General features: G+C 52.7%; 9 protein-coding genes and 1 non-coding gene across 10 annotated transcripts; 5 read left to right on the forward strand and 5 right to left on the reverse strand.

Annotated features, from left to right (window-relative positions):
* The first annotated feature begins 133 nt into the window (after window positions 1-133).
* BO66DRAFT_431226 (replication factor C subunit 1) lies at window positions 134-3,865 on the forward strand. The gene is made up of 5 exons (XM_025650569.1): window positions 134-381; window positions 470-491; window positions 542-629; window positions 683-3,072; window positions 3,126-3,865. Exons 1-5 carry the CDS (start codon window positions 295-297, stop codon window positions 3,731-3,733), a joined length of 3,195 nt encoding a protein of 1,064 aa, XP_025500450.1. The 5' UTR covers window positions 134-294; the 3' UTR covers window positions 3,734-3,865.
* A 257-nt stretch (window positions 3,866-4,122) lies between these two features.
* On the forward strand, window positions 4,123-7,325 carry BO66DRAFT_394545 (Sin1 family protein). Its single transcript, XM_025648013.1, has 3 exons — window positions 4,123-4,444; window positions 4,532-5,008; window positions 5,070-7,325. Exons 1-3 carry the CDS (start codon window positions 4,422-4,424, stop codon window positions 7,090-7,092), a joined length of 2,523 nt encoding a protein of 840 aa, XP_025500451.1. The 5' UTR covers window positions 4,123-4,421; the 3' UTR covers window positions 7,093-7,325.
* Window positions 7,326-9,313: 1,988 nt separating this feature from the next.
* pkaC (cAMP-dependent protein kinase catalytic subunit pkaC) lies at window positions 9,314-10,984 on the forward strand (the record flags this gene model as incomplete). The annotated part of the gene is made up of 4 exons (XM_025644083.1): window positions 9,314-10,156; window positions 10,223-10,476; window positions 10,527-10,901; window positions 10,957-10,984. The coding sequence occupies 4 exons, from the start codon at window positions 9,314-9,316 to the stop codon at window positions 10,982-10,984; spliced, it is 1,500 nt and encodes a 499-aa protein (XP_025500452.1).
* Window positions 10,985-12,205: 1,221 nt separating this feature from the next.
* tim13 (protein translocase subunit TIM13) lies at window positions 12,206-12,664 on the reverse strand (the record flags this gene model as incomplete). Its single annotated transcript, XM_025644074.1, has 2 exons — window positions 12,206-12,403; window positions 12,533-12,664. The coding sequence occupies 2 exons, from the start codon at window positions 12,662-12,664 to the stop codon at window positions 12,206-12,208; spliced, it is 330 nt and encodes a 109-aa protein (XP_025500453.1).
* Window positions 12,665-13,305: 641 nt separating this feature from the next.
* Window positions 13,306-14,981, forward strand: BO66DRAFT_356689 (legume-like lectin family protein). The gene is made up of 6 exons (XM_025644889.1): window positions 13,306-13,544; window positions 13,641-13,664; window positions 13,730-13,800; window positions 13,878-13,959; window positions 14,060-14,320; window positions 14,390-14,981. The coding sequence occupies exons 1-6, from the start codon at window positions 13,446-13,448 to the stop codon at window positions 14,828-14,830; spliced, it is 978 nt and encodes a 325-aa protein (XP_025500454.1). The 5' UTR covers window positions 13,306-13,445; the 3' UTR covers window positions 14,831-14,981.
* A 70-nt stretch (window positions 14,982-15,051) lies between these two features.
* On the reverse strand, window positions 15,052-16,517 carry BO66DRAFT_381169 (uncharacterized protein; the record flags this gene model as incomplete). Its single annotated transcript, XM_025645939.1, has 2 exons — window positions 15,399-16,517; window positions 15,052-15,347 (listed from the first exon to the last, which is right to left on the reverse strand). Exons 1-2 carry the CDS (start codon window positions 16,147-16,149, stop codon window positions 15,052-15,054), a joined length of 1,047 nt encoding a protein of 348 aa, XP_025500455.1. The 5' UTR covers window positions 16,150-16,517.
* Window positions 16,518-16,672: 155 nt separating this feature from the next.
* BO66DRAFT_441984 (uncharacterized protein) lies at window positions 16,673-18,485 on the reverse strand (the record flags this gene model as incomplete). Its single annotated transcript, XM_025651382.1, has 7 exons — window positions 16,673-16,989; window positions 17,041-17,134; window positions 17,206-17,316; window positions 17,383-17,670; window positions 17,742-17,974; window positions 18,042-18,390; window positions 18,441-18,485. 7 exons carry the CDS (start codon window positions 18,483-18,485, stop codon window positions 16,673-16,675), a joined length of 1,437 nt encoding a protein of 478 aa, XP_025500456.1.
* Window positions 18,486-19,622: 1,137 nt separating this feature from the next.
* BO66DRAFT_173589 (ankyrin repeat domain-containing protein) lies at window positions 19,623-20,704 on the reverse strand. The gene has a single exon (XM_025642315.1). The coding sequence runs from the start codon at window positions 20,540-20,542 to the stop codon at window positions 19,655-19,657; it is 888 nt and encodes a 295-aa protein (XP_025500457.1). The 5' UTR covers window positions 20,543-20,704; the 3' UTR covers window positions 19,623-19,654.
* An 805-nt stretch (window positions 20,705-21,509) lies between these two features.
* Window positions 21,510-21,580, reverse strand: BO66DRAFT_t264. Its single transcript has one exon. It is a non-coding gene; the product is annotated as a tRNA-Gly (tRNA).
* A 214-nt stretch (window positions 21,581-21,794) lies between these two features.
* On the forward strand, window positions 21,795-23,703 carry BO66DRAFT_394552 (beta-lactamase/transpeptidase-like protein). The gene has a single exon (XM_025648014.1). The coding sequence runs from the start codon at window positions 21,871-21,873 to the stop codon at window positions 23,539-23,541; it is 1,671 nt and encodes a 556-aa protein (XP_025500458.1). The 5' UTR covers window positions 21,795-21,870; the 3' UTR covers window positions 23,542-23,703.
* Window positions 23,704-23,777: the final 74 nt, after the last annotated feature.

The raw sequence follows: 23,777 nt of genomic DNA on the forward strand, positions 1-23,777 counted from the left end.
GGCCCGGGCCCGAATCCCCCCATTTCCCGAAAGGGAAGAAAGTGCTGCGCACGTGCCACACGCGCCTCTCTGTCTTAGGTAAGCCAATTAAGTCACGTCGGCGTAGCTGCAGGCAGGCGCGCGTCCGTGTCGGCCGGAATTGTATGTAGCTCCCAGCGATAAGTGGTGAAGGTTTTCCACCTGCTGGACGTTGTTGTTGTTGCCTGGAGCGTAGGTCCTCTCTGACTGTCAAATCTTGTTCCCAGGGAGCGCTACCTTACACGGTTGTGCACGCTCCAACAACTATCGTTCACCATGCCTTCTGATATCCGGAGCTTCTTTGGCGCGAAGTCGAGCCAAGGCTCAAACGCATCTCCTGCGAAGCCGGCTGCAAAGAAAGAGGTACGTCGATGATCGAGCTCGCACTCCAATGCCCTTTCTCACGATTATCGTTCCAACAACTTCTTGCTGACTTCAGTTGCGTTGCTAGGAGCCTGCTACTCGGAAGAAGCGTGAGATTCATACCAACCGTCCCGATCGTGCCTTGCTAACCTGGCTGTAGGCACTCGGAAGGTTGTTGATGATAGTGACGATGAAGAAGTAACTGAGGTGAAACCTTCAACCCCAAAGGCGAAAACAACAAGCAAGCCGTACGTGCTCCTTCAACTTTCTTAGCAGAACTTCATCAATTGACAGCTTCAAGGAAACCTGAAGAATCACAAGGAGAACCGACTTCTACCTCGGACTACTTTGCCTCGAGCAAGAAGCGAGGAAGACCAGTGAAGAGCAACAATGCGACCACAGCTAAGCCGTCGCAGCCAACCCCAGCCGAGCCTGTGCACGAGTCCCCGAAGCCTAAGACGCGTGCAGATACACAGACTACTCCTAAGAGAGCCACTCGTGTATCTACTAGGAAGACGACAACGGTAGTAGACGACGATGAGGGGCTGGGTGGCGATGACGTCTTTGCGACCGAATACAAGAAGAGAGGCAAAGGCGATGATGATTATGTTGAGGAGGATGAGCAGGATGGCAGCGACGATGATTTTGAAGAGCTTGCCGTGAAGCCTGCCAGCCCGGTAAAACGAGCCGGACAAAGCAAACAACCACCCCCTGCAGAGTCAGACGATGATGTGGTAATGGAAGATTTGCCAAAGCGCCCCTCTCGCGCAGCGCAATCGACAACCTCCCGCCCAGCTCGCAAACGGAAATCGGAAGCATTGGACAAGGAGGAAGACTCTGAATTCGAGGCCAGTCCTAAAAAGAGCGCAGTGAAAGCGAAAGCGACGTCGCATGCCGCCAAAAAGCCCCGAGCGTCTCCGACAAAGATCGATCGACCCGAGAGCAAGGAAATCCAGGATATCTTTGACAGCATCCCAATCGTCAAGGCTCCTTCCCCTCCGCCACAGTCGGGCGAAAAGACGAAATTCAATTTCGCCGCTCAGGCACAACGTTCAAGGTCTCCTGTGGGCGGAAGCGTGGAGCTGCCAGTCGGAGCAGAGAACTGTCTCGCTGGACTGTCGTTTGTCTTTACCGGGCTTCTGGACACGTTGGGCCGCGAGGAGGGTCAGACTTTGGTGAAGAAGTACGGTGGCAAGGTTACCGGTGCCCCCAGTTCGAAAACGAGCTACGTTGTTCTAGGAGCGGATGCTGGACCCAAGAAGCTCCAGACAATCCGACAACACAAGATCAAGACAATCAACGAAGAGGGACTATTCGAGCTCATTCGACGGCTTCCAGCAAATGGAGGAGATGGAAAGGCCGGGGAAAAATACGAAGCGAAGAAGAAAGCAGACGAGGCCAAAGTCAAGGCGATGGCAGCAGAAATTGACAAGGAAGAGAAGCGCAAGGAGATGGCCGCTCGCGCCTCGAATACTGTTCCGCCTTCAGCATCTCAAGCGTCCACCACAGCCTCTCAACCCGCTAAAGTCGCTGATGAACTGTGGACAACCAAATACGCGCCAACATCCATAAGCATGATTTGTGGCAACAAGACCCTAGTCGAGAGACTCCAGAATTGGCTACGAGACTGGCACAAGAACGCGAAATACAACTTCAAGAGACCTGGAAAAGACGGAAGCGGCCTCTACCGAGCCGTCATCATCCATGGGCCTCCTGGTATTGGAAAAACTACAGCGGCTCATCTGGTTGCGAAGCTGGAAAACTACGATGTCGTTGAGACTAACGCGAGTGACACGAGAAGCAAGAAACTCGTCGAGAACGGCCTTGTTGGGGTGTTAGACACAACCTCTCTACAAGGATACTTCGCAGGAGAGGGCAAGAAGGTGAACAGTGATAAAAAGAAATTGGTTCTAATCATGGACGAAGTTGATGGAATGTCTGCCGGAGATAGAGGTGGCGTCGGAGCTCTGGTGGCTGTCGCAAAGAAAACCCATATCCCCCTCATTCTCATCTCTAACGAGTGGAAAATTCCAAAGTTGAAGCCCTTCGAAGGCACTGTCTTTGAACTTGCTTTCCGACGCCCAAGTGCAGATCAAATGAGAGCCCGACTTTCAACAATCTGTTACCGCGAAAAACTGACAATACCGCCTCCGGTGCTGGACGGTCTGATCGAAGGAACCCATTCTGATATTCGCCAAATCATCAACATGCTCTCGACTGTGAAACTCGACCAGCAGAATTTGAATTATGAAAAAGGACGCGAAATGTCAAAAGCCTGGGAAAAGCATATTATTCTTAAACCATGGGATATTGTGAACAAGATCCTCGGACCCCAAATGTTCGCACACACCTCAAAAAGCACTCTTAACGACAAAATCGAATTGTACTTCAATGACCACGAATTCAGCTATTTGATGGTTCAGGAGAATTATCTCAAGACAAGGCAGACATTGGCCTCTGGGTACCAAGGTCGAGAGCAGAGGTTGAAGCAACTCGAGTTGATCGATAATGCAGCATCTAGTATCAGCGATGGCGACCTTGTGGATCGCATGATTCATGGGACCCAGCAGCAGTGGAGCTTAATGCCTACTCATGCTGCTTTTAGTTTTGTTCGACCTGCCAGCTTCGTGTATGGAGCCATGGGAGAACGTCCTACATTTGCTGGTTGGTTGGGACAAAACAGCAAGCAAGGTATGTTTTTCCCCCTTAAATCCCCTCAAAGCATGTCTAATATAGGTATACAGGAAAATTGTGGCGTTACGTCAAAGAAATTCAAGGCCATATGCGCCTACGTGCATCCGGCGACCGGGATGAGATTCGGCAACAGTACATGCCCTTGCTCTGGGATCGCTTGGTCCGCAGATTGAAGGATGAAGGTAAAGACGCTGTTGAGGAAGTAATCGACTTCATGGATAGTTATTTCCTTACCAGGGAAGACTGGGATGCCCTAGTAGAGCTGGGCCTTGGTCCGATGGATGCAGAGCATGCGAAGCTGGAAACGCAGACGAAGGCCTCATTTACGCGGGTCTATAATCAACGCTCACACCCCTTGCCGTTCATCAAGGCGAGCAGTGTGACGGCTCCCAAGAAGATGGCGAAGGAGAAACCCGATATTGAAGACGCCGTGGAGGAATCGGATGAAGAAGAGGTTGTTGAAGAGTCAAAGGACGATGAAGCTGAGGAGCTTGACCTGAAGAAAGACAAATACGTCCGAGTGCCCAAGAAGTCAGCCACCAAGGGCGGTGCCAGCAAGGGGAAGAAGACAAAAAAGACAGCGGACGAAGATGATGTTGATGACGAGGAGAAGCCGAAGAAGGCGAGAGGTCGGAAGCCCAAAGCGAAGTCTGGGTGATGTTAACACGAGGTGAAATCTTTTATGTATGATACTCTGAGCGAGCCCTTGATGTGAGGCAGGATCTGGCCGGACGTTGCAGGCCTAGTTTTCGTAATAAGTAGCGTGGAAGATGAATGGATTACTTCACGGTCCTGCTATTGTTTGTCAATATGTGATTTTATTTAGTGACTCTAGTTGTAGTAGTCACTGAGATGAGACAATGTCTAACCTATGCATAGTGTGTGATGAATTGTATAGATTGACGCGACTTTCTTTCCCTGGACGCTAAGCCTCTTTTGGTCTAACAATGGCGGCGGTGCGGAGATCCGACGACTGCACGGGATCTCCCCCTCCCGTGTGTGTAACTACGCTCGGGTGAGATTGATTGCCTCCTCCACAAACCCACCGTGCGGTCTCACTGCCTTGGTTACTTATCTCTCGTTACCGTAACTACCCATCTTTCCTGCAGCTCCCCAGGCTGGTCCTGGTTGCAACTGACACTCTCTTTTCTTGACCGCCAACCTATCGCTCCTCAAGTCTGGCGCATCTATCCACACTTCCCTTTGTTACGCCGTTCTAGGACCATGTCCACTCGATCACCGATAGCGATTGCGCATCGTCCGACGTAAATGGTGGCCACTTTTGGCTGCAACCTACCTTTTCGAACTCCCATACTATCCGCATTCCACCTTGCGCTCTCTGGAAAATGTCGCTCCTTCACAATGAAGAGTATGTTACAGGATTGCGATCTCCGCATCGCCTATGTCACGCGGCGGTGGTTCGTGTGTTGTTCTAGGGACTGATGGGGGTTTCTAGTTTCACGATATGGCAACTGCGCACTTCTTACCTCTCGACCATTAAAGATGGAATCGGTGACCGTCTCATCAATGTGAACAATACCGTGCTCAATACTCCCGGTTTCCGTGCTGCGGGCTGGTCTTCCGCCTCCGCCAACCCCAACACCCAGACCGGCGCCGCCCAAATCAAGCGGACATACTCGCCTCCCATACCCCTCACCACAGCCGTCGCCTCGGAATATTATCAACTTGGTATTGCCAGAGATGCCAATGAGTCTGCGAGGCTTGGGGCGGGGGAAGATGGCGATGACGATGAAGGCGGGATGGTGACAGGAAAGAGTAACATGGACATTATCGGACGGCGGAATCTCAGAGGGAAGCGCACGCACCGGAGGGATCGTCAGCAAAATGATCAGCAGAAGCATCGGGAGGCTGAGGAAGACGATAGTAGTGACTTGAGTGACGAGAGCGACGATGATGGTGATAGCGCTCCAAGGTTGGTGATTCGATATTCCTCGAGACAACCCGGGAGACAGCTAAATGCTCACTTACTGCAGCGGTGCCAACCAGATGAAGTTTCCGAAATTGCCCATACGAACAAGAGCCGGATCGTCGCCGATACGTTCAACTGATCGCCAGGAGGGCCCTCAGGTCATGGTCACCTCTCCATCGCATCCAGCTATGGGGACCCATTACCGCACGGGTTCGTTGGGAACTGCTGTTAGCAGCGTCAACGAGCGGCCGCGCCGCGATACAACTACAACGGCCAGCAGTGACCTTTCGTCCGACAACGATCTCAGTTCATCGCTTTTCAAGCGGAGACAGATCCAGTTCTCCGGACAAGACCAGGTCATCGAACTTAGGAGGCACCGACACGGGGCGGGTAACAGAGACCTCGAAGAGCTGGATGAACAGGCAGAGGACTCCGGTGCAGAGTCGGTGGGTTCGGCTCTTTCATCGGAGTTCGACGCCACCGCGGGGTCGACATCACTCTTGGAAAATGTTGGTATTACCGGTAGCTTGGATTCCTCCTCGCCAATCGCGTTGATGCACAAGTTGCAGAATGGGGCCGGATCACAAATCGCATCGCCACGAAAGTCCCGGACTCCTGCACCAGAGTTGCAGGACCTCCCGCCGCCGCGTCCGATCAGCACGATCCAACCGGTAAGTCTGCTATCGAAGGCCCTCAATGCGCGCAAGCAAGCGCCTACGAACCCGGTCGAGAAGTTTGCAGTACTGTCCGGCAAAGGTCTGACTGATGTGCTCAATATCAAATTGTACTTGCCATTCTCTACTGATCCGGATGAGCCATTGGATCTGCCAATTGCCCGGGAGTCGAAGCTAGCAGAGCAGCCAGCCCCAGTGACGGTCGTGGAAGCCATTGGGTTGGCCCTCTGGCGATACACAGAGGATGGCCGCGAACCGGCTATCGATCGGAACAAGCTCACTGTGAACATGTGGACTCTACGGATGGTGGAGGATGGTGAAGTCGAGTATGACTTTCCCGCACTCAGCCGCACATCTCCAATCGCCGATTTTACCTCGAACAACAACCGGGCTGCTGGCCGCCGTACTCGTGGGAAACAATACGACGAATTCGCCCTTGTGGAAGCGTCTAGTGCCGAATTTGAAGAGAATGAGCGTCTCTTTCCCATGTACAGTTTGGCACCATCTTCGGAGGATAGTAGTGCCGATGTTGCTGCAAGTGCACCTGCTCCGACAAGCCAGCCTATGCCACAGGCCAAGGCGCCTCGTCCGAACCCTATCCTTGGACAACCCTTTTCCTCGGCTCTGAACGACAATACTTTGACACCTGCCGATCGGCCAGCTGTGCCTACGTCTCATGCTACCCCTCGCCTAGGGGTTTCCAAAACGTTGAAGATCCGATACACCAATGTAGAGGCCTCGACACAGGTAATGACACTCAATACCTCAACTGATAGCTACATTGCCGAGATTCTTGACTCCGTGTGCAAACGCTGGGGCCTTGACAAGGGCAACTACCTGCTGAAGGTGATGGGATCCAGTACAATCGCACCTTTGGACCGAACAGTGGAAGCTCTGGGCAATCTCACCGACCTAGACCTCGTGCGCCGGCGATTCGGACCTCAAATGACTGGCTCTCCGGGCAGCTCATCGCCCAATGCGCCCCTTCTCATTGACAGCAACACCGCTCCGGTTAAGAAAGGAAAGAAGAGCGGCCAGCGTATGCTTCACCCTCTCACCCAGAAACAAGACCTTACTGGCGGCTACTATCGACGATACTACGTGTGGCGCAAACAGTCTATGTCGTTCACGCAGTCCAACCATCGGGTTTTGACGTTCGACAACGATTACATGCATATCATGCCGGCGGATACGGGCAAGACGGTATCCGACACGAAGACGCGGTCGATCAGCTTCAACGACGTAGTGGGGTGCAAAGTGAGTCGACGACACCCTAAGAACTTCCGGGTGGTGGTTCTGCGCGGCAACGATGCCAACGAGCAGAAACGGTATGACTTCGAGGCGCGCAATGCTCTCGAAGCGGTGGAAATCGTGGATGAGATCAAGAAAAATATGGCCCATTATCGCATCTAGGCATGCGGGCTTTTTCTAGCCCATTGTATTTTTGTTACGCGGGGAGGGTGATCGTCATTGGGGATGAAACAGCATTTTGGCATGGAGTGCAGCGGGCGTTCATTTATTTTGTGTTCTTTTTCTTGGTCGGTGGGGGAGGGGGTGGGTTCGTTATTCAATTCAGCCGTGATGGCATTCGAAATACCGTACATAAAAACATACATCTGTTGAGTAATCAACGGACCGATAGCAATGATGAAGGATTAAGGTTTTAAGTCAGTGTAACACAAGACAAGATGCATGCCACAGCATGGACAGGTAAGCCATATGGCGAATATGGGGAGAGAGGAGGACAGATGCAAGCGTCCCATAGTCTGGCCCTGCTCACCCGAAACATACATGTGTAGACGGATAGGCGCAGGCTCAACCACTGAAATCGAAGCTTAAAAGGGTGGACGAGACCGAAGAAAAAAACCCCCCGAAAGCGGGGCGATCCACAACCAACCTGTTAAGCTAGACTATACTAGATTGGCACTAGACCACTTGGAGGTATGAGTAGTATATCCATTTAGGCGGGGCGGTCGGTGATGAAGTCACCGCCAGGCCAGTTTGACTGACTCTCAAACTCTCACTGGTAACCACTGGTAAATTTGAATGATCCATAGAGTGCATTCACAGTGTTCTACTGTAGGGAGTACTAGTGCGTGCCACGTTGACTCCGGAACTGAGTGGACTCATGTACACACCTTCCCCCTATCAACCCTCTCGTTTCACATTCGGATCAATGCAGCTTCAACTGCAGAGTGACATGCATGTCTTATCTCCTGTGGGCGGTTGCTGAGTGGGAAAAGAGAGTTTGAAACTCTCAGGAAGGAGCAGGGAACCAAGAGTAACCACTTAACTACAGTACACTGTTATATGTTGGACAGTACTTTTTACTGAAGGCATACTCGGTCTATCACGTCAGGACGGATTTTAACCCTTGGCGGAATCGCTCCATCAATTGGTCGATAATCATCGGAACAGCCGATCTGAGAACGGAGGGATGATGACCTCATCGCATCGGAGCTTGATGAGAGATTGATGTGAATGATGAGTATGACATCTCCCAGAGGGCCCTGGTCCATGGTTCGTGGCGACTTTGATGGGTTAATGAGCCTCGGTGGGAAAAACAGGTCATGATGATATAGTAGTTAGACTATCTTCAAGATCATTATCCTTCCATCCTTCGAACTCGTGGAAGGACGGACTGATCAGGTCTAGATGGTGTCGGGTGGTCGGTGTTTATTCGGGAGGTATTGATTCATGAGTGAGAGAGAGAGAGAGAGAGAGAGAGAGAGACAATGCTTGTCATTCAGCTAGTCTATTGATGGAGATCGGACTTAGGTAGTGTAGTGGACAGACAGTACCTGCACCTGTAGTTATAGCAATTGCCTACTAAGATATAGCCAGGCCCCATTAACATTATCCCTGATCTAACTGGAGCTAAGTACATCTAGGTAAGGACAGTACTAACTGATGCCCAGCCAGCCTTGAGCTTGACGCAAATCCAAACCCCGCTTCTTCTTCTTCCTCTTCCTCTTGAGAGGTTGACTTCCAGCTGTTTTGGCTTCCCTTTTTCCAACCTCCTCTTCCTATTAAGTCCCTTTCTTTTCTCGGTCTTTCTGTCTGCTCTTCTCGTACTTTTTCTGCCTCCTCCTCGTTCTTCTCTGCACCGTCAAACAGTCAAGAGATCGATCAATTATTCTTGCATCCATCCTTCGACCCAATTGAGTTTCCGTTGACCGCCGTCTCAGTTCAGAGTTGAGACTTTCTGCTTGGGTGGCTCCGCTGTATCCGCGCCCGAACCATCCATTCCAAAAGAAAAAGAGCTGATTGAGACAAGAGAAGGAAAGAACTTAAAGTCAGAAAAAAAAAGGAAAGGAAAAAAAAAGCTGGCTGCTTGTTGCCCACGTCTCAATCAATTCGGGTCCCCCCTCCTTTGCTGTTCCCCTCCCCCTCCAACTCCCTTTTTGCCCTCCCCGAAAAGTGCAGTTGCGGTGCTGCAAAAGAGGGGCTGAGACTAACTAACTACTCTTCTCTCGTGTCGTGCACACAATTCCGTCCCCTCCCTCAACCCTTCCCTTCCCCTCAACGTATCCCCCCCAAATCCTCCAACTTCTTATTTACTCCCACATAGACCTTCGTGTATGGTCTGTGTGTTCGTTTTGCATTTCAAACTTGTATCAGATTTCTCTTCTCGATGCCTAGTTTAGGAGGACTGTTGAAGAAGCGGCGAACTAAGGATTCGCAGACCCTCTCTAAAGAGCTTGAAGCCGGTTCGGCCCAGACGCAGACGTCACCAAACGCTGCCGAAGACGACCACAACCACAACCACCACCACCACCACAACCCTCTTCACTATCTCACTCACCACCACCACAATAACCCCGACCACCACCAGCAGCAAAATCAGCAGCAAAACCAGCAAGAGCACCAGCAACCTGCCTCCAATTCCGCCACTACCGCTGACCCCGCAAATCAGCCGCAAAATTCGGCCGCCAACCAGCTCAACCGCTCTTCCACAGCCGATCAATCCAACGAGGGTCAACCAGTCTCCATGCAATCTACCGTGTCGCAAGCGTCGCCTTCTCAACACACCTCCGGTGTTTCACAGTCCAATGTCAATGCCGCCAGCATACAGAACATAATTCACTCCTCTCAGCAGGGCTCAACGCACTCTGGCTCCGGCAGCCAGGCGCAGGGTCAATCAGCCAATCGCAATGATGCTCGTACCACCAAGGGAAAATACTCCCTAGATGACTTCATCTTGCAGCGCACATTGGGAACCGGCAGTTTTGGTCGTGTTCATCTAGTGCAGTCCAAGCACAACCATCGCTTCTATGCCATCAAGGTGTTGAAGAAGGCGCAGGTGGTCAAGATGAAGCAAATCGAGCACACCAACGACGAGCGTCGTATGCTGAACCGGGTCAGGCATCCGTTCCTGATCACTCTCTGGGGTACCTGGCAAGATTCGCGCAACCTGTATATGGTCATGGACTTTGTAGAGGGTGGTGAACTTTTCAGTTTGCTGCGCAAGTCCCAGGTAGGTGGTCGCACAATGCTCCGTGGTCTCGGAGTCCTTCCCTGAGTCCGTGCTAATAAGCTTCAGCGGTTTCCCAATCCTGTCGCTAAGTTCTACGCCGCTGAGGTGACCCTTGCCCTGGAGTACCTCCACTCTCAGCAGATCATCTACCGAGACCTCAAGCCCGAGAATTTGCTTCTGGATCGGCACGGACACTTGAAGATCACCGATTTTGGTTTCGCGAAGGAGGTTCCTGACATCACATGGACCCTTTGTGGAACTCCCGATTACTTGGCCCCGGAAGTCGTGTCTTCCAAGGGCTACAACAAATCCGTGGACTGGTAAGGAGCTATCCGCTGGTGGTTCTGCAGCACTGCTAACTTTACTAAAGGTGGTCATTGGGAATTTTGATCTTTGAGATGCTCTGCGGTTTCACACCTTTCTGGGACAGCGGCTCCCCTGTGAAGATCTATGAGAACATCCTGCGAGGCAGAGTCAAGTACCCGCCTTACCTGCATCCCGATGCCGTCGATTTGCTATCGCAGCTCATCACAGCGGACCTCACCAAGCGTCTGGGTAACCTTCATGGAGGCTCTGAGGATGTCAAGAACCATCCCTGGTTCGCCGAGGTTACCTGGGACCGCCTGGCTCGGAAGGATATCGATGCTCCTTATGTGCCGCCCATCCGGGGCGGGCAAGGTGACGCCAGCCAGTACGACCGGTATCCCGAGGAGACGGAACAGTACGGCATGGGTGGAGAAGACCCGTATGTAATCCCGATTGCTTCCCTTTCGCGTTTAGTCTTGCTAACTTGAGATAAGTCACGGTCATCTTTTCCCCGACTTCTAATGGTCGCCATGGTTCATGATGAGATGATATCCCGCCTTTCCATGGATTTGTTCTTGCGGAATTGAGTCGATTGATGGTTCCGGGGGCGTTTAAGAGCGGGTATAATCCTCCCCGGAGTTATCTCCCGAGGCTATCTCCTAAAATAGCCATATCTTGAGTTGTCATTTATCACTGTTGCTGCGATGATTTTGCTCTGCGTCGGCTTGTCTGTTTCCATGATCGCTGGCCGAATCAAGCCTTGGCTGCTTCAGACTTTAGAGCATATAACAATATGGTCTTAACCTGTTCATATATCTCTTTATCTCCCTCCTGGGAACTGGCTCAGCCCTTTCTCCGTTCCCGTCCCTCGATTCCTGTCTCTCTTGATGATTGATAGGTGCGACTCGGTTTCGACTCGCACGGTTGCTCGAGCAAGAAAACACCGTCCTTTGCCTATGGCTTGCTTACTTTCTGCTGCTGGTTGTCATCACGAAGGGATGTGGCTGGAGTTACTTACCGCGGTGGCGGTGCTGAATCTTGCGGGGGCGCAGGTCTGCTGTCCAATCAACCACGACCGCTCTTTGAATTGGTGTCGTGCTTTTTTCTGTTATCTATGTTGTGCAAATATGGGGATATATTTGGGTTTTCTTGGATCGTTTCTCTTTCCGTGTCGCGTGTGGAGGCTATTGTGTCATGTACATACAATTGGGGATTTTCTAATAGCTATAAAAGTCGACCTTGGAGATACGTGGACAACACGACTGCCACTCGGTAGTTGACGTTTGAGAAGAGAAGAGAAGACAAGAGACGAAAAGACCTAGATACTGGAATGGCTGAAGAGACTCTTTTTAATTCGAGCAAATCGCCTGACCCTGTCCTTTCCAAAGAGCAAGTGTAAGGGCTCTCTTAAATGACCACCCGATAGTATACATAGGAAACACGAACCCCCACAATGCCTTGTATCCTGGGTTCCCGCTTCACGCAACGCACGTCTACAAGCCCAGAAGAAACCATCAGCTCTCAGGCCTGCTGCTCACTGACACCACTACCACTACTCCCGTGATACAGGAGGATGAACAGTCAACGCCGAAACCCAACCGACATAGCGACTTCTTCTTGTTCTTTTACCCAGATGTCTCGGTTTGAAGGATTGGAAAAGGGATTCGACTCCGGAAAACTATAGAAATACAGAGAGGGGAAAAACGTTGTTTATATTCTTTTTTTCTGAGCATCTGCTTCCGCTCACAGAGAAACCCCGGACAGGTCGGCGCCGCCCAGGCTCTTGGATTCCTTGGAGACACGGGCGATGTAGGCGCGGCTGCTGGCGTTCCAGAAGCCGATGTACTTCTCCATGCATTGCGACAGGCAGGTGGACTCCTTGGCCGTGAGGGAGGGGCCGGGCGTGGGGACGCAGGCGTCGAAGCAGTGCTCGTTGACCTTCTGTGGTGGGTGGTTAGATTTTGTGGGCATGGAAATGGAAACGAAGGGGTGCTGGGTGCTGGGGTGCTGGGTATGACTCGGAGGATGGAAGATAAGTAAGTCAGAGGAATGGGAGGGAGGGAGACATACGCCGATCAGGCTTCGGGCATTGCTCATGGCGGCCTCTTCCTGGACCTGACGGATGAGCGAGGCCTTGATCTCCTGGCTGGTGGAGGGGGAGGAGGCCTCGGCGGAGGCGGAGGAGGAACCGAAGAGGGCCATTGTGTAAGTATTCGAGATATGGAGGGAGGGAGAGGGTGTTTAGAAAGGAGAAATGTGGTTAATATACAAAAAAGTTAATGAGGGAGGAAAATGGTAGGTTGTATCGGAGAACCGTGACGAGGGGGGGGGGGGGGGGGGGGGGGGGGGGGGGGGGAGTTCAAGATCTTGCGCGGCCGCGGAGATCATATTGTGGCTGGTGAGTGTCCGGTCCGATGAAAAGCTGCGCCACGGCAATGAGCTACTAGCTAAGCTAAACCGTACCGGCGATGTGGACACTTGGAGAGTTTCCCGCTATGTGGTTGTTTAGTTAGTTATAGATCCCTTCTCCTCATCCAACCACCACACAGACACACACACACCACCTGTCATTCTCTCTCTCTCTCTCTCTCTCTCTCTCTCTTCCTTTCCCCTCCGACTATCTCCGGTGTTCGTTCTTTTCTCCCCTCCAAATAACTTTTTGTGAAACTCCCCCTTTCCCGGAGTCTTTATTCTTCTTCCGTCGATTGAGGTGAGTTCTGGATTTCTGGTTTGTTTATTTGAGTTTCCTCCAACCCTCAAGCTTGCTGGCCATCTGACGTGTGGGGGGAGGGTGCTCTTTTACCCGAACCTTTGCCAGAAGCTGTTATACGTCCTGGTGACCAAATCCAAAAAAAAAAAAAAAAGCTATCTTTCTCCCGTTCGCGACCTGTTGCCGACCTTGCGCGCTTTCGTCGCTTGTTCTTCGATCTCACCGACCTTTGGGTGTACAGCCAAGTTTCAATTAAGATTGTGTGATATCACCATGCTGCTTCCGCGGCTCTCGTCTCTCCTCTGCCTTGCTGGCCTCGCTTCGGTCCCCCTGGCCAATGCCTACGACGGTGATGATGTGAAGAGCATCCCGGTGTGTAGCCATCCAAGCCCAGACTCAAGACGACCAGACCGTTCTTGCTATCCTAGATCATTCATAAACTAATGCGACGCGCGGAGGGTGGTATAGCTTCGGACCCATAGTCTCGCACCGGTAGGGTTTCTCTTGCGCACGAACAGCAACATTACCGCCCTCTTACTGACCCACGGACTATGTAGCCATACTTGGACTCCGACTTCCAAAGCCGCTGGTTCGATTTTGGTGGTGATACGATAATCCGGGCGGACCAGTACGAGAGATCCCCCGACACTTATCGGTTCGGTGTAAAACTGACCACTTGCGCGTTGCGTTGTTCTTTCGTTCCAGATACATCCGTCTTACCTCGGATCGACCTTCACAGCAGGGATGGATCTTCTCTCGGGTGCCCTTGACCGCGACGAACTGGGAGGTTAGTTTCAATTGTGCTTGATGGTTTTTTGCACGGTGGGGGGGAATTGGTTGATGAGGGGGCACGGTGGGCTGATATGCGAGACGTTCTGTCATAATAGATCGAGGTCGAGTTCAAGATTCACGGCGCCGGCAACCTGCACGGCGATGGGTTCGCCATGTGGCTCACCAAGCAGCGCGCGACGCAGGGTCCCGTCTTCGGCTCGACGGACAACTTCGAGGGTCTGGGCATCTTCTTCGACACCTACAAGAACAACCGCCCCGGTACTACGTTCCCCTACGTCATGGCCATGATGGGTGATGGCCAGACCTCCTACGACCAGGCTCATGATGGCCGCGCCAATGAGTTGGCTGGATGCTCTGTACGTTATGCCTCTGCTTTTGTGACTTTTTTCCTTGCGGATACTAATGCTTTGTTTGCCGAACAACAGGCTCGCGGTCTCCGTGGCGCCTCCATCCCCACCAAGGCCCGCTTGACCTACTTCCAGGATAAGACCCTGACGCTGGAACTGCAGTACAAGAAGGAGGACACCTGGATCCAGTGCTTCGAGCTGAACGCCGAGGACAAGAACATCGCCATCCCCTCCGTCGCCTACCTGGGTTTCTCCGCAGAGACGGGCGAGCTCAGCGACAACTTCGACATCGTCTCCGTCAAGGCCCAGAACCTGTACAGCGTCGGCGGCGGCAGCCCCGGTGCGAAGAGCGGGCCCTCGCGCGCCCGCGGGCAGGATTCGGCTCGGGTCAAGCGCCGCCAGAAGAAGGGCAGCTGGGGCTGGTTCTTGTTCAAGGTTGTGCTGTTCCTGGCCGCGGTCGTGGGCGCGTACGTGGGTTGGACTGCTTATCGGTCCAAGCAGCGGTACTCGAGATTCTGAAGTGATTGGGTGGGTAGGTAAAGAGATGAGAAAGCTTTTAGTTTCTTGTGCATGCGTATATGAATTCGACTGAGCAGGCGAAGATTTCTTAGCCTTGAGGACTTACGGTGTTTCGGTAATCGTTGTATTAGTCGTAATCTATAGGTCGAGGGTATCAATCGCTAATCAAAGGACACGCGCCAGTGATGCATATATGCCAACTGGACAAAGTCGGACCGGGATCAGGCAGATTCCCTGGTCCTAAGATCATTCCACAAGTGATCGATGATCTGAAACACCTCCGTCACCGAGCGCAGCACCGCCTCCTCGATCCCGAGCACTCCATACCGCTGCTGGATCTTATCCGGATGCCAGCGAACGCGCTCCGCCTTCAGCACGGCCAACAACTCCGACGGCCCGTTGGCAGCCTGAGGGGAATGCCGCATAAACCCCTCCACATTCTCCTTGCTCACATCCCTGCGCTTCCCCGAGTCCACGGGCCAGAAGACGAGATTGCGGAAACTGCCCTTCTTGCCCCCTTTATCCCCTCCCTCCCCCTCCTTCCCCAATTGTTGACCACCACCATCACCACCACCACCAGCAACAGCAGCAGCAGCAACAGCCCCATCCAACCTCCCCCAACACCCCCGATAAGCCTCCCACGCCTCCTTCCACGCCCGTTCGCGCTTCCGCTCCCTCCCGCGCCGCAGACTCGCCTCGATGGCCTCATCGAACGCCGTGCGGGCATTCTCCCCGGCCTGCCGCTGCCGCTGTGTCTTCTCCCGCCGACGCTTCCGGTCCCGCTCCGCCCGCAACCGCGCCTGCTCCTCGAGCATCCCCTCCCGCGTCCGCTCCCACATCTTGCTCCGCACGTAGGCCGCGTACTCCTCCTCGTCCATCTGCTCGAGTTCCCCCGCGGGGCCCGTGGGCATGCTGGGGACGGCGTACGTGTGGATCGGTTGCCCGTAGACGGATTCCCAGTAGGTGGCGCCTTCGTCGTCGCCGAGGGCGTCGAAGAGGGATTCCCGGAAGGCGGTGTCGGGGTCTAGCTGTGCTGTTGGGGGGGTGGAGGCTGGGTCCGGGGTTTCGGGGGTTTTGGGGGTGCGGTGGCGGTGGCGGTTGCGGTGCGCGCGGCGGGCGCGGTGCGCGGTGTGGCGGGTTTCTTTTTCGTGGGGGTCTTTGGGGTTGGGGTTGGGTCTGGAGCTGGAGCTGGGGCGGGAGGGCGATTTGAAGCGGAATCTTTTGCGGCGGGGTTGTTGTTGGTGCTGGTGCTGGTTGTCTTGGGAGGGAGGGTGAGGGGGTCGGGGTGGAGGTGAGGTTTGGTCGATTGGTTCGGGCATTTTGGTGGGCCCGGTTGAGGTGGTGAGGTGGTAGGTGGTCGTATGAGGTTGGTGATGGCTGTGGAATGGTGTGGGGAGGATGCGCGTGGTTGAATGAATACTAGGTTAGGTTCACGGCATTGTTGAGGTTAGGATGTTCGATTGCGATGGGAGAAGGGGAGTGGAGTTCTGGTGGTAGAAGAGGTGATTCGGTTGTGTTGGGGCGGTTCGTGATGAGGTTAGGTGTTGGGAAAGAGTCACGGTGTCGAGATAATGAAGGTGGTAGGTTAGGTTGGTGTTGAAGTAAATGTGGAATGAACCCAGCAGTGGAATCTACTCCGGACTCTTGGCGGGGACGGATGGCGGGACTCGGACATTGACGACGCATTACTGGATGCGGTATAGCGTGACTGCACTGAGGGACTACAAGCTAACTTTACTACGTAGTACGTAAGTTACTGGACAACTAAGATCACGTTATAACATTCTAGAAGCTATTTTCAACATCGAACAAGACCCTGGAACTTGCTTCGTGGTTGTATCATCACACAGAGGTGTCGTAGTCTCGCCCCTCTGAGTCCCCGATTTTTTTATCTCTGAATCTCATGGCGAGCAAGGAACCTCCAGATGGACCCATTCTTTGCAGAGCTGTAACGATACTCAACATCCCTCCACCACGAGGGACGGTCTCCAGTGGTGGATTGTCCACGTCCTTGGCTTCCTTTCTCTGGTGACGCCCTTCCCATGGGTCTCGCTCCGGCCGAGATGAGAGGCGCCAGCGATAATATGGTTTCATCACCAACTCGTTCACATTGAGAGTGACCACAATCGCTGAAATGGAAAAGGCAGCGGAACACCCGACTATGCAGCCATTAACACCTGGCATTTCCTTGGACTTGACGCACTACTTACACAGAATGGGAAAGATCCACTGATTGGGATAAGGGGATTCGGAAAAGACGGCGACGTTAAGTGCAAAAAGGGATGTAAGAAAGGAGAGGGGAAGCTGCGAGTGTGGTGTGTCAGTATGCATTGCCCACTGAGAGATGTCGCCTCGCCGCCGCAGGGCACACTCACAAATACAATCGTAACAATGGTGAAGACCATGGTGGTATAAGCCTGCTGTCGTCCGAATTCGGCGTCTTGGTTACCTGTATGTTTCTGGCGGATATCCAGAAGTGTGTTGATCTGAACGGTTTCAAAAATACATCATCAGACGGCGGGAGAGCTTCATGCTGCAATTTCAAGACTCACTGATTCTCGTGTGCTTTGAGCCTCTCGCTGCACGGCCTGTATCTTTATGCGCAGAGCGCGCATAGAGGGTGCAAGATCCTCCATTGAGGCAAGGTAGCTTGAAGAGCACACCGACTCTTGTGTTTTGGTCAGTGCGAGAAGGATATCCAACTCATTCTGGATGTCCTTGACCTCGTACAGTAGTTGGAACTCCAAGCCCAAGTCCCGCCTGGGCAGGGCTTCGGCGCCAGTCGATGCCCCGACGACCTCTTCAATGAAAGCTCTCGTCATTTTAATTTTCTCTTCGGCCTATGGAGGCGTCTTAGTATTCTGATCAAGCGGAAGGGAACCCCGAATAAATGCCACTTCTCCACACTCACCACGAGTTGAATTATATCCCGAAATATCTCCAGGGGCTGCTTCGGATTGTGGTTGCCTTTGACGCTGACACTTTGCATCTGCGGATCCGTGATGACTCTCAAAATAGTTTCCATCATTTCAGGAGCTGTTCTCGGACTCGGATGCTTGCCCCGCGACTCACTGAACACCAGGTCTTCCAAAACGAGATCGACAAAGGACTCAAAGTCGCATGTGCTGGTAGTCACAATGGTAGCTAGTCGATAGTCAGTAATGGGAAAGAGTGGGATTAGTACTTCGAGCCAGCGACCAAATGTCCACACCGTCATCAACAATCCATAGCCACAGCTGATCGACTGAAAGCACTGGAACTTTCCGAGATAGTTCGCTGGAAGGCTCGACTTCTGTTTTCCCTTTGCGAGAATGGGTCATCGGATGATTTCCACTGTTTCGCCATTCCAGGTATCGAGAAAGGACCTGTTCACGGTCTCGGATTGTGGTATCTGCCACAATGCTGTAGTGGTATTGATCGAGAGTCATACGCTCATGAACATTCAACGTGAGTCGATTCTCTTTTGATTCTGTGGTCGATGGTGCTGTCTTAGATGAAACTTCGATTCCACCAGACTTCGAACTCAACTCTCCGATCTCAAAAACTGTTAGAAACGGGATCTGTCAAAGATTAGACTATCGAGCATCTGTCACGAACAAGAGGAGCATACATAAAGCGCTGCTGATTCTTCATCATCACCGGCAGGGTCCGTCATATTCGAAGTTTCTCCTTGGGTTGTCCTTCCAGCTTTGTTCATTGGAGCAGTTACCTGAAAGTGTTTAGTGGATAGAAAAAATTGAAGATATTCTTAAGCAAGCTCCCACCAGTAATTGTGGCGTTATGTATCGTTTTCCACCCCCTGCAGGGCTTTCAATCAAGCCAAGCCTTAAGAGTTTCATCAAGTACTCGTGCTCCTCCTTGGTCTTGCGAGAATCGATCCCAACCCGCATGATTAGGTCCTACCAGGTCCAATGAGCGATCACATGGCTTGAAATACCAATCATTACTCTAAATCAGAGGCTCCGAACATACCTCGGCCAGTCGCATCTACTCGGAGAATTTGCCCTTGTTAACGTCGGACTCGAACAACCGCATTCAGAGCTCGGCACGTAAATTGTGGAGGGGGGCGTGAATTCATCGGAAATCCCTTGACTCTTTCTCGGTCAGTTGTTGTCTAGGAGCAGCGCTCTCATTCCTCTCCTGTTGCTATTCTCGCCTTGACATGGCCGATCGATCAGCAACATTTGTCTGGTCCACAGGCTCTTTTGTCTTGGCAGATCTGAATCCCACTTCATTGGATGACTCCAGGTCAATCGAGCTCGATTGTTGGTTCTGGTCTTTTAGATATTGCTTCAATTGAGTCAAGCTCGAGAAGTCATACTCTTCAACATGCTCCATTATAAGTTCAGGCCCTTTGTCGTAGATAATCTCACTCAGGGTTCTCCGTTTCATCACAAATCCCGCTCCATCAAAGAGATCCACGATGATTCCAGTGTTATTTTCGATGAAATGCTTGCTCTCCTCCCTAAGAATTGGTTTCTCAGGTTTGTGATAGTCGTCCTCAATAGCCGCGTGAGCGCTAACCCGTGGCGGGCTCTTAAGGAGATGAGAAATAACCGAATCAGCCTCGGACCGAGAACCATGATGGATCCTGCTTTCCAGTATCTGCACAGCTTGACTAATCTCTTTCTTGTTCAAGTGTGCTCCGTTCGAGAGCAGCAACCAGACCAGCTCCGGCCTGGCACTTTGCACAGCCCAATGCAGAGTTGTCCAGCTCGACGTGTCAACTTCCGCTTCTTTCTCGACGGTCTTCGGGTGTAAAAGATGTAAAAGGACCCTGAGTATCCGTTCACTACCAGGCTCCTCAAATTGGGCTGTAAGCTCCTAGAGTCGCTCGAGATCGGCGCGAGAGAAGCTTTTCAAGTTCTCCCTGTTGCTTGCAAAGGTTTCGATTTCCGCCCACAAAATGTCACTGGTACCTCTACCCTTGGCCTTCGCAGATAGACTGATTGCGGACTCTCCAAGCTTGTCATCTGCCATGATGAAATTAATCAATCTCGCTGTATCGCATTCGCGCGGGGTTGCAGCCCCCGGCCCTGGCGCCTGGTTCCCCGCCTGGCTTGTGAGGTGCTCCAGGAGATATCTCACCGTGACGCTATGTCCTCCTACACAAGCCAGATGAAGGGCAGTCATGCCACGCTCTGTGGTGGCGTAGACATCGACACCATACGTGGTCAGGTTTCTAGCCAACTCGCCGTGATCAAACCGCGATGCAATATGTAGCCATTTTGCTTGCATGGGACCCGAATAGTCAACGAGGATTGGCAGAGTATCCAGGCACTTCTTTGCCAAGGGCAGACTGCCGTTCACTACCGCCCAATGCATAACGATGAAGAGATTTGACTCCCATGGTTCGAGACGAGAGAATCCATCCAGTAAAGCCCTTTCCACTCGTTTGAGTTCGCGGGGCGTTGCTAGGCGGGGAGAGGACTCGAGCGGATCGGTGATGCTATACATTGGCATCTGAAATATCTGCAAGAGGGTCGGAAAATCGCCTATTGCTACGCTCGCTGGCATTGGCGTGTCACCCTCGAGGTCGGCAACGGTCATGTCAAGATCTGGGTCGGCAAGTAGTTCTCTGGTACATTCTTTATCCCCAAAATATATACTCTCTCTCAGGGGCGTGGCCTTCTTCTCGTGGTTCTGGGTGTTGAGCATTCGCCTTCGGTCTGATGACGGAATGCCGGGGGTCTGCAGTAGAAATCGCACCATCTCGATCTGATACTCGCAGACGGCAAAGAACAACGGAGTCCAGTCCGTAGAGCCAGTCAAGGTTACATTAGCCCCGTGGCTCACCAACACTCAAACACATTCAAGGTGACCCTCCCAGCAGGCATACATCAAAGGTGTCATATCTTCGGAATTCCGAGCATCAACCACCGCATACTTTGCCAGGAGCGCCGATGCGATCCTGGCATGGCCCCCAAGAGCGGCGTGATGCAAGGCTGTTTCTCCCTCGCTAGTCATAAGATCCACATCAGCATGACTGCGTAGTTGTAAGTGGACGATATCATCCCATCCCAAACTCCCAGCGAGGATGAGGGGTGTTCAGTCCTGCTGCCGCCTAGCAGCAGGTTTAACTCTGCGTGATCCATACCGAGACTCTTTCAGTCAAAGGTCGACAGTATATTCGAAGCTCACATTCAGAGCACCCTCGCTGATTAGCTTCTGCACATCCCCCACAGAACCGTTAACAATTGCAGCAATGATTTCCGAACCCCGATCGCGGTCAACGAGTTCCACGGAGGAGGTTCCTTCCGATGCTTCAGCTCCCTCGAGTGGGCTCTGATCCTGAGCCATATTGTGCTTGGAAATCAGCCTCTCGGATTCGTTGTGGTTCGGTGTAAATTGTGGCTTTGCGAAAGGATGTACGATAGCGCTTCACTTCACTCTGTGTAGGGGGAGAACTGCTTGTGCAGGGCATGTTTGCTCAATCTCAGTGTCAATGTGTAAGCAATCGCCGTGTATCAGTTCGCATCATGAGCCATACCGAATAAAGCTTAGTGGTCTTGCAAACACGTATGCAGCAAGACCAGCACGTAGCAACTTGGAACTTCCTGTCAAGCGACATACGGTAGGTTATATGCGGGGTTGTCAGCTTACAGCACCATTTGCTTCGGTGGATGTCAAAAAGGCATTTCAGCTACCCTGGAGGTAGTAAAAAATCAAAAAAAGTGAGTGCATCATCCGTGAATCGAACACGGGCCTCATCGATGGCAACGATGAATTCTACCACTAGACCAATGATGCTAGTTGATGTAATATCTTGTCCACTAGGCACTGTGTTCTTGCACCACCTTGATCTAGTCCAACTTCACAATCTAACCCATCCCTCAATCACCAATGATACTTCTAGATGCCAATTATTGATCCCTTACCCTTGCCAAGATGTGACCCCGAGGCAGTATGAAGTACTGGACTCCATGCTTATCAGCTAGCGCGGAGTCGGTTATCAGTCATCTATCTTGAACCATCATCATCCCATCAAAGCGGGGTAAACAATCCATTCGATCCTCTCGCGCAACAGCAACCGAATCATCATGTCTTCAATCCACCAAGCCGTACAAAATGTGCTCAAGCAATCCCCGGCTCTCTATCGTGGTCCGGGTGGTGCAGTGGCTATTCTTGAGGATGGAAACGTGCTTGGTCAACATGTCTGGGGATACGCTGATATCGACCAGCGCATTCCAATGACACCGGAAACGATGATGCCTATCTGCTCGATCACCAAACAGATGGTGTGCATGTGCCTTAAGGCACTGGAAAGACAACTGCAATCCCATCTCGGTGGTGACGACCAAGTCCAGTCGCATTTATACTCCCACTTCCGCGAAGTCTGGCCCGATAGCCTCGACTCCTTCCCAGGAGCCTCCAAACCGAGCCTCCGTCAACTCTGCGACAACCAATCCGGCCTACGAGACTACTGGGCCCTGACGACACTCTGGGGCGCTCGACCGGACGGAGTCTTTTCATTACCCGAAGCCGGTGAAAAGATGCTCGAGCGCCTAGGTACCCCTCATTTCACCCCAGGGACCCAATACTCGTACGCCAACACCAACTTCCACATTCTGGCCCAGGTCATCGAGCGCTGCAGTCGCACCTGCTTTCCCTCCGGAAACAAACCGCTGGGCGAGTGGCTCGGCGAGCATGTTTTCACACCGGCAGCAATGGCGTCCGCGCGCTTACATCCGGACAATGCCTCGTTGCCTGGAGATTGCGTGGGATACGAAGGGGACGAGGCGCGCGGCTACATCGCCGCTGTCAATCGGATCCACTGGTCCGGCGACGCGGGCGTCGTGGCCTCGCTGGCAGACATGATCGCGTACGAGAAGTTCCTCCATCGCAGCTGGGCGGACGAGACGAGCATCTATCGAGAAATGGCCCTCCCTCCCACGTTCGCGGACGGGACCCCGGCCCCCTACGGCTACGGCCTCGAGCACGTTGTGGTGGCGGGCGTGCCGACGGTTGGCCACGGGGGTGCTCTGCGCGGCTACCGGCTGCACAGGCGTCACGTTCCCTCTCAGAAGCTCTCTGTAGTGGTAATGTTCAACCATGATGCGGACGCCGAGAAGGCAGCGCAGGATATTTTGGCGAGGCTTCTGCAGAGAGATGATGTGCTACGCTCAGTGTCCCATAGTGTGACACTCAGCTCGCAAAATTGGCCGGGATACTACTGGGACGAAGAGGCTTGCCTGGCCATTGAGGTGAAGAATCGCCCTGATACTGGGGATATTATCGTCACCTACGCGGGCGAACCGGACACTTTGGTCCCCGTGCGACCAGATCGGGCTGAATCTCTCACCACTTTGGCCATGCTGGAGGATGACCGTCTCCGTCTCGACTGGCCGCAGCCGAATAGGCACATCACTGCTCACCGGCTTGTCCGCTCGCCTACACAGCCAGACGGGAAAACTTTTGCTGGAACTTATGTCTGCCGCGAACTGGACTCGACTTTCTATTGTGCCGAAAGTGGCGGACTGCTGTATGGATACTTTGATGGCTTTCTCGGCCGTGGTCCGGTGCATTTCATGCGTTACTTAGGCGAGTGCAAGAATGGATCAGTGTGGGCCTTGGCCTGTCCGCGGGGAATGGATGCCCCTGCGCCGGGGGACTGGAGTCTCTGTTTCACTTGCAGAAAGGATGAGCCAGTCTCGGAGGTGACGATCAGCTGTTGGCTGGCTAGACGTGCCGTGTTTGCACGGAGGTCGTAGCGGTTGGCTTCAGTTCGATATGGCTCAAGCCCACGCTCACGAATATGCCTTGTCTAGGCTTTTCGATGCTCTCCATAACGGCCTCGTGATTTCATATGTGGAGGATTATTCTAGACCGCCAATGATACTCGTAGAGTGACAGAATTCAAGCAGGAAGTTGAACGTTTTGACCTGAACGGTAGCACCATAGACTTAGGGCTACAGCATAGCTGTTATCTTATCTGACGGTCATCTGA

This window comes from Aspergillus aculeatinus (assembly GCF_003184765.1).
Source record: "Aspergillus aculeatinus CBS 121060 unplaced genomic scaffold BO66scaffold_49, whole genome shotgun sequence".
Classification (NCBI taxonomy): Eukaryota; Fungi; Ascomycota; class Eurotiomycetes; order Eurotiales; family Aspergillaceae; genus Aspergillus; species Aspergillus aculeatinus.

Coding starts and splice junctions, on each gene's coding strand:
- BO66DRAFT_431226 (XM_025650569.1), top strand. CDS start 295: ATGCCTTCTGATATCCGGAGCTTCTTTGGCGCGAAGTCGAGCCAAGGC. Junction 492..541: donor GCCTGCTACTCGGAAGAAGC/GTGAGATTCATA, acceptor ACCTGGCTGTAG/GCACTCGGAAGGTTGTTGAT. Junction 3,073..3,125: donor GGGACAAAACAGCAAGCAAG/GTATGTTTTTCC, acceptor ATAGGTATACAG/GAAAATTGTGGCGTTACGTC.
- BO66DRAFT_394545 (XM_025648013.1), top strand. CDS start 4,422: ATGTCGCTCCTTCACAATGAAGA. Junction 4,445..4,531: donor TCGCTCCTTCACAATGAAGA/GTATGTTACAGG, acceptor GGGGGTTTCTAG/TTTCACGATATGGCAACTGC. Junction 5,009..5,069: donor GATGGTGATAGCGCTCCAAG/GTTGGTGATTCG, acceptor CACTTACTGCAG/CGGTGCCAACCAGATGAAGT.
- BO66DRAFT_356689 (XM_025644889.1), top strand. CDS start 13,446: ATGCTGCTTCCGCGGCTCTCGTCTCTCCTCTGCCTTGCTGGCCTCGCT. Junction 13,545..13,640: donor ATGATGTGAAGAGCATCCCG/GTGTGTAGCCAT, acceptor AGGGTGGTATAG/CTTCGGACCCATAGTCTCGC. Junction 13,665..13,729: donor GGACCCATAGTCTCGCACCG/GTAGGGTTTCTC, acceptor CGGACTATGTAG/CCATACTTGGACTCCGACTT.
- BO66DRAFT_173589 (XM_025642315.1), bottom strand. CDS start 20,542: ATGGTGCGATTTCTACTGCAGACCCCCGGCATTCCGTCATCAGACCGA.
- BO66DRAFT_394552 (XM_025648014.1), top strand. CDS start 21,871: ATGTCTTCAATCCACCAAGCCGTACAAAATGTGCTCAAGCAATCCCCG.